We start from the raw sequence: 8,271 nt of genomic DNA on the forward strand, positions 1-8,271 counted from the left end.
CTGCTTCAGGTGTGGTCGTGTTTCCTCTCGGATGGCACGTCACCAGACAGAGACACCGCAATTCACTCCTGTCGCTTCCCGTTCATAGCTGTCGTGATCAGTGCTGCAGAGAAGTCTTATGCTGGTCTCTGCACGTGTGTGTGCATTTCTGTTGGGTAAATACCTTCGACGGGGAACGTGAAATCATAGGTCAGGCCAGGTAGCTTCAACGTCAGTAGAAAATCCAAACTTCTTGTCTTCATTTGCAATCCCTTCTGGTTTGCTCTGGACCTCGACACCACTGGTTATGGCCCGTCTGCTTAATTTAGACATTTGAGGGGGTGCACAGTAGTCCCTCATTAACGTGTGAACTTACTTTCTCCTGGGCTTAGCACGTCGTGCACATTTTCAAATGTTTGCGGCACATTTGGCTCCTCTTCTCTGTGTGTCCTTCTCCAAGTCTCTTGCCTGTATTTCTACTGGGTTGTCTTTTTGTTTGTGTAGGATGATTCATGTGTTGCGCAGACAAGCCATTTGTCCGTTCATATACAACAAGTATGTCTTCCCAAGCTGTGGGTTCCCTTCACGCTCTCTGAAGACTGTCTCGATTTTCACGCAGTTCACAAGGAATTTCCTTTATGCCTGGTAATTTTGCTCTTTGCTTAGGAAATTTGGCGGAAGCCCTCTCCCGCACTGAGGCCCTGAGGGTCTCCTGTACTGGCTTCCGGAGTCTTCCCGGCTTTGCCTTCAAATATAGATCTGCAGTCAACCTGCAATTGTTTTTTCGTGTGTGGTATGAGGTCAGAGCCCAAGCCCACTTTTAACAAACGACTTCCGGCTGTCCCAGATTTTCTCACTCTTCCATAGCACTACCCACCTGTTTGGTAAACTGGGCGTCTAGGTAAGCACTGATTTCCAGGCTCTGTTCTGTTCCATCGGCAGACGGCCTCTCCTCTGCCACCAACATTGTGTCATGACCGCTACTTACGAGTCGCTATCTGGTGGCGCAAATCCCGCCACGCTGCTTCTCTTCTCAAGAATGTCTTGGATGTACTTGGTCCTGCACATTTCAATATACATTTGAGGATCAGCTTTTTAGAGTCCACAAGTAAAAATCACTGGGATCTCCTGGAGTCGCTTCAGTGTGGGGGGATTGGCATTCGTGTTGGGAACCTGGCACATCCTTCCACGTTACTTAAATCTCCTTTGGTTTCTCTCATCAGTTTCACGCAAAAAGGTTCTACACGTATTTGGCAATGGATGGTTGTGGGTTATCGAAACGATATCACTTTTGAGTTTCCTCTTCTAGCTGTTTGCTGCAGGTCCGTGAAAATGGTGTTCATCTTACATACTGATGTTGTTACTTAGCAAGCCTTCCAAATTCACACGTTGATTTTAATAACTTACCTGTAGCTTCATGTGGATCTTCTATGTACACGATCATACCATGTGTTATCATTGGCAGTTTTTTATTCTTTCTTTCTGAGCCTTATAATCACTGTTGGCGGTCTTACCTTTCTGCATTGACTGGAATGTCCAGTACAGTGTTGAAGGGAACTGCGGAGAGGGACAACGGAAAGTTTTCAGTGTTTCATCACGGAAGACGTGTGCGGTTAGCCTCTCATAGCTACGCTTTATCAGGGCCTCTCTAATCGGATATTGATTTTCTTCCATTGCTTTCTCTGCATCTATTGAGAGGATATGATTTTCCTCTATTCTGTTATGGTGGTGACGTACATCAATTTCTGAATATTAATCTTGCATTCTTGGAATACAAACAACTTGGTTGTAGACATACTATAATTTTTATGTATTATATATATGCATATTAGATTTCATTTGGTAATTCTGCTTATATACTTATGATTGAGAAGAGAGATTTTTAAAATTTTCTTACACTGTCGTTGTCAGATTTTGGCATTAAGATTACCCATGCATCATAAAATAACATGGAACGTTGTCCGTCTTCTATTCTTTTGACGATTTTGTGTAATATTAAGGATTTTGGTAAATATGGTCAAATTTGGTAGAAGTGTCTTTCCTTTCACAAGTAAAGCCACCTGATCCTGGAATCTTTTTCATGGCAAGATTACATTTATGGATAACTATGAGCTTTCAGATCTTCTACTTTGGTGGTCAGCTTTGGTGGGTGATATTCTTCCAGTAGTTTTCCAATTTCGTCAACATTTCAAGTGTATTCACACAAAATTATTCATGACATCCTCTCAGGATCCACTCTGTGTTTTTAGGATCGTGGTGAGACCTTCCTTTCATTCCCAGCATCAGTATTTCTGCCTTCTCTCCTCATCCTTCCAGAGTCTTGTGATGCTGTCCGTCTTTTCAAATAATTACCTTCGGTATAATGTCTCTCTCCTGTTTGCTGGCTTTCTACTTAATACATTTTGTTCTTTACTTTCTTCCCTGCTATTTTCTTGGGACTTCACCCAATAATCTTTTTATTACAACATTTTCAGATGAATACTGAGCTCTCGATTTCCTGCTTTTCTTCTTTTCTAACATATGTATTTAAGCCTATACATTTCCCTTTAAACACTGACTTGGATGCATCCTAGCTACTATTTTTGTTACTTATCTTATGCAATTTTCAAATTTCAAAATTATTGTTTAGACCTGTGGCTTATTTAGAAGTTATGTTTTAAGTTAAAAAAAAACACATGAAGGTTTTAAAATGCTCTATCCGTGATTTATGTTAGGTTTACTTTAAATTGCACACAGATATATTTTGCATACCTTCAGTCCTTTGGAATTTGTTGAAAGCTGCTCAGTGTCCAGAATGTAGTCCATGTGTGAATCTGCTCTTTGTAAACCTGAAAATAGTGTGCAGGTACATTACATCCTTTGATGGCTGGATACGGAAGACGTGCCCATTTTTGCTTTGTATATATTGAGGCTCTTCTGTTAGATAGTTGCACGTTAAACATTGTTGGTTGTCTTCTTAGTGAACCAAATGTTTTGTCATCACTAGAAAGTGTCCTCTTCTCAATTACTGCTTCCTGTCTTGAAGTCTACTTTAGGATTAGTATAGCAACTCTAGTTTTCGATGTTTTTTTGCTGAAATGTTAGTTTGCTGTGTATCTTTCCATCAGTTATTTAAAAAAAAATTTTTTATAAATTTATTTATTTTTGAGACAGAGAGAGATAGAGCATGAGCAGGGAGAGGCAGAGAGAGAGGGAGACACAGAATCCAAAGCAGGCTCCAGGCTCCGAGCTGTCAGCACATGGCCTGATGTGGGTCTCAAACCCATGAACCATGAGATCATGACCTGAGCAGAAATCAAGAGTCGGACACTCTGGGGCGCCTGGGTGGCGCGGTCGGTTAAGCGTCCGACTTCAGCCAGGTCACAATCTCGCGGTCCGTGAGTTCGAGCCCCGCGTCAGGCTCTGGGCTGATGGCTCAGAGCCTGGAGCCTGTTTCCGATTCTGTGTCTCCCTCTCTCTCTGCCCCTCCCCCGTTCATGCTCTGTCTCTCTCTGTCCCAAAAATAAATAAACGTTGAAAAAAAAAAATTAAAAAAAAAAAAAAAAAAGAGTCGGACACTCAAATGACTGAGCCACCCAGGCACGCCATGTTGTCTATCTTTTCTTAACAGTCTTCAGCAAGAAGTTTAGTTTGACTTACTTAGTCTGCCAGTACAGAAGGTGTAATTCCCCTGGTGAGGCCTGAGGCTCATGCCATTGCACAGAAATGGGAACCTCCCCATGGTCTACTTTCAAGATTTTGTGCTGGAGGGATTTCAGGGTGGCCTGGAGACCCAGGCTCTGCTCTTTGCTGTTCTCCTGAACCTGTACATGGTAATTGTGATGGGGAACCTCACTATTATCATGGTCATCACCTTGGATGCCCGCCTGCACTCTTCTTCCTCATCTGTCATTGCCCCCAGTGCCCCGGCCAACTTCTCCCCACCCAAGGTCATCACCTTTGCTGTGCCACCCAGTTATTCCTCATCTCCTTACTGGTCACCACTGAAGGCTTCCTCCTGGGCGTCATGGCCTGTGACCATTTCATGGCCGTCTGCAGCCCCCTGTGCTACCCTATCACCATGTGCCACTCCCTACACTCACCTGGTGCTGGGCACCTACTGTGGAGGCTGCCTCAACTCTGTTGCACAGACCAGCCTCCCATTCTGCCTCCCATTCTGCAGCTCCAACTGCATCAACCACTTCTTCTGTGACGTGTCCCCTCTGCTCCAGCTCGCCTGTGGCAGCACAGCCATCAACGAACTTCTGTTTGGCATCTGTGGGCTCATCATTGTGGGTGTGACATTTATAGTCCTCATCTCCTATGGCTACATCACAGTGACCATCCTGAGGATGCGCTCAGGAGCTGGGAGACGCAAGGTCTTCTCCACCTGTGGCTCCCACGTGACTGTAGTGACTCTCTTTGTTGGGACTGTCTTTGTCATGTATGCCCAGCCAGGAGCCATTGAGTCCATGGAGCAGGGCAAGGTGGTCTCTGTCTTCTACACGTTGGTCATCCCAATGCTCAATCCTCTCATCTACAGTCTTCGAAACAAGGATGTGAAGGAGGCCCTGTGGAGGCTGGGCCAGAGACACATGGTCACATGAAGGATGTGCTGGTGGGAGACAGTGTCCTACAGGTTGGATGGAGACCTCAGAGAGACACTGAAATGTGAGGACCCCTTCAGACCTCTTCCACTTCCAGAAGGAATTAGATGTGTTAAGAAATTCACTCATTTACGCATTTGATCAATGTTGCTTGAAAGTGTTTAATGGACCACATGTTTACTAAGTCTGAAATGTATAGACAAATAAGGATGTTCTTCACCCCAAACTAAATGTTCAAGGAAGGAGCATAACTTGAATCACATGAATATAGAGCAATCTCTGGGCATCAAGACAGGGGTGGCATCATGGTTCTCTGGGCAATCCATGGGATTCAACAAGAAAGAAGTCAAATGATTGTGCATCTTGATCAAACTGGGAAGAAAAAAATGTTTGCATCACAGCACCTCCACTCTCCTGTCCTCCAGATGCAGGGCCTTGTTGTCTCTTGTTGGCCAGACATGAGCATTAACTAAAAGGGGCACCTGCCCCCATTTACCTCTCATCAGCCTGTCCTCAACACCATCGCCAGAGATACCTGTTTAAAACAATCATTTAATGCAAGGCCAAGGCACTCCCTATGGTGGGTTTGGCTGGAGTGGTTCAGGTCTGACTACAGGGCGTCTCTCACAGAGGAGCCAGGTTGCTGGTCTGAGGCAAATGTACTGGTTTCGTTCAGGGAAGAAGATCCCTTGAGCTCTGCTTCATGGTACCAAGCAGGGGAGACACTGTCACTAGAAAAGACGACCCAGAGCTCTAGCCAGGACATCCACCTTCCTAGTCACAGGTCGAGAGACATGAAGTACAAACAGATAGATATAATTTTTATCTATCTGCGGAAAAATGCTCAAATCACACCCAAACAGGGAGTTCCCCACCCAGGTCAAGAAAAGAAACCTACCCAGTTTCCACAACACCCCTCCTACCCCCTTCTGGTTAACGCCTATCCTGCCTCTGATGCACAGATTGGTTTTGCCTGCCGTGAACTTCCTATGAATAGAACCACACAGCGTTCCTTCTTTTGTGACTTTTTTTCCCTGCTAATATTCTCTTTGTGAGATTAATCCTTGTGACTGTATATAGTAGGAGTTTGTTAATTGTCACTAACGTATAAATTTAATTATATGGAGACACCATTATTTGTCCGTCTTACTGCTGATGAACACTTGGGTTGTTTCCATTTATTGGCTTTTTTACAAAAATGCTGCTACGAAATTCTTTTACATGTTTTGTTTTGTTTTGTTTTGTTTGTTTTGCTATGAGTAAATTCCTGTTGGGCATTCTTAGTGGACTTGCTCATCTTTTTGGATAACTCAAGTTTTCCAAAAATGTTACAGCAATCTTTGTTCCCAGAAATAGTGCACAAGAGTTCCTGTTGCTGCATATTATCACGAATAAGTCATGTTGTCTGTCTCACCAATTTTAACCATTCTGGTGGGCATGAAGCCACCATGATATGTGGCCAACGGGCTGACCAGATTACCATATAATTAGCAGCAATTTGGATGTCCTTTTTGGGGAAGTATATATGCTTTGCTCATTTCTTACACTGTACTGTTTTTCTTTTTCATAGTGATAGTAGAATTTTTTTTCTATATTCTGGATAGGAGCCCTTTATCAGTTTTAGGATTTGCAAATATCTTCGCCCTCTTTGTAGCTTCCACATTTGTACTTGTATTGATTAAAAAAAATTTTTTTTTGATAATCAGAAGTTCTTAAATTTACTCAGTAAAGTTAATTTACCAACCATTTCCTTCATGGTTACTTTATCCTATGGCATGTTTAAAGAACTATTGCCCATACTAGATCAAAAAGATATTTCTCTATGTTATCTAGTAGAAGTTTTCTTCCTTTGTCTTTTATATTAGTATCTATAATCCACATGGAGTTAACTTTTTTGTGGTTTTTGTGATGTAGGGGTTATTTCGGGTTTTTTTTTCCATATGGTTATCCTACTGACCTTTTTTTTTTTTAACGTTTATTTATTTTTGAGACAGAGAGAGACAGAGCATGAACGGGGGAGGGTCAGAGAGAGGGAGACACAGAATCTGAAACAGGCTCCAGGCTCTGAGCTGTCAGCACAGAGCCCGACGCGGGGCTCTAACTCACGGACCGCGAGATTATGACCTGAGCCGAAGTCGGCCGCTTAACCGACTGAGCCACCCAGGCACCCCCCTACTGACCTTTTTAATATACATACACATATACGTTTTTCCCCCACTATGTAGTGTCACCTTTGTCATAAACCAAGTGTCCCTATATACAGAAGTTGGTGTGTTTCTAGAGTCTTATTCTGTCTCGTCATGCTATTTATCTATTCTTGTCCTATTTTATAATGTATTGTTTCATGTTTAAAAAGTAAAATATCATAAGCTCTTCAATATATATGAAAATAACAAATGATGTGCAATATCTTTAGAAATATAATTTTAAATGCTATTGAAATATAGAAAAGAACTGAGTAGGGTGCCTGGGTGGCTCAGTCGGTTGAGCATCCAACTTCAGCTCAGGTCATGATCTCACTCCATGAGTTCAAGCCCCACATCAGGCTCACTGCTGTCACTTTGGATCCTCTGGCCCCCTCACTCTCTTCCCCTCCCCCACTCACACTCTCTCTCTCAAAAATAAATATTAAAAAAAAAGAACTGAGTAAATGGAGAACTATACTATGTTCATGGATAAGAAGTTTTAACATAAATATTCTTATGCAATATAGCCAATATACTCAATGCTGTCTTAATCCTAACATGATTTTTTTTTATAGTACTGGACAAGTGATTCTACAATTTCTACATGGAAACTAACTATAAGAATAACCAAACCTACATGAAAAATTAGAGCAAAGAGAAGGAATATGCCTTTCTTACCTAGAACTCTCCCACAATCAAGAGCACACCAGGTTCAATCATGAATGCACCCTAGGCAGAGGCCCTGACATTTCTGGCTCTCAGTCCATTAACCTTTTCCATGCTCTCCCTGCCCACCATGGCTTCTCTGCAAATAACTGTTCCAGCCTCAGACCAAGCAGTTTATCAGGGCCCCTGGAAAGGGCTTCTAACTGTGCCTCAGCCTCAGGCTCAGGAGGGGTGATCCTTATGGTGAGGCTAATAAGACCAAACCCAGAGAAGTCTGGCCATGTTGGCACTCTCTCTGGACAATCACAGTCCCCCCCTTGTTCCAGGAAGCCAGTGCTCCTCTTGTAACAAGTCTGCAACAGTACCTAGAATGAACCTCCTTCCTAGTTTGCTGGCTACACCTCATCTTGTTTCCCTCTGCCCTACCCCCCCACCCCCACAGTCCCTGCATCCAACTCCAGGTCAAATCTACGTACTTTTCTGCATGTCTTCTCCCCACTGTGGATACTCCTAGCAATGCATCTCCCATGTTACATGAATGGTAACTGTGTGTGTGTGTGTGTGTGTGTGTGTGTGTGTGTGTGTGTGTATGCATGCACATGCACTTTCCTCAAGGACTGAGATCACATCTCAGTTGTCTCTGTAGCCCTGTTCCTGGCACCTGGTGGATGCTGAAGGTTGGCCGAACCGAAATGAGTTACCCAAACTGCCTCGCCATCAGCAGAGTAGGTCATCATGAATTTTGCTAAAAACGTGGGGCCATCAGGCACTTCCATCTTTACCTCCTTCCTCTATCTTCTGGGATGAATCGTCCCTAACCTGCTGAAGACTCAACCCTATGCTGGGTGTGGGCT

General features: G+C 43.4%; 1 protein-coding gene across 1 annotated transcript; it reads left to right on the plus strand.

Annotated features, from left to right (window-relative positions):
• The first annotated feature begins 3,561 nt into the window (after positions 1-3,561).
• LOC123599889 (olfactory receptor 12-like) lies at positions 3,562-6,527 on the plus strand. Its single transcript, XM_045482349.1, is given in 3 exon segments — positions 3,562-3,918; positions 3,921-4,053; positions 4,055-6,527. Coding segments are annotated over 3 exon segments (894 nt in total). The 5' UTR covers positions 3,562-3,668; the 3' UTR covers positions 4,566-6,527.
• Positions 6,528-8,271: the final 1,744 nt, after the last annotated feature.

The sequence above is a fragment of the Leopardus geoffroyi genome, chromosome C1 (genome assembly GCF_018350155.1).
Source record: "Leopardus geoffroyi isolate Oge1 chromosome C1, O.geoffroyi_Oge1_pat1.0, whole genome shotgun sequence".
Taxonomy (NCBI): domain Eukaryota; kingdom Metazoa; phylum Chordata; class Mammalia; order Carnivora; family Felidae; genus Leopardus; species Leopardus geoffroyi.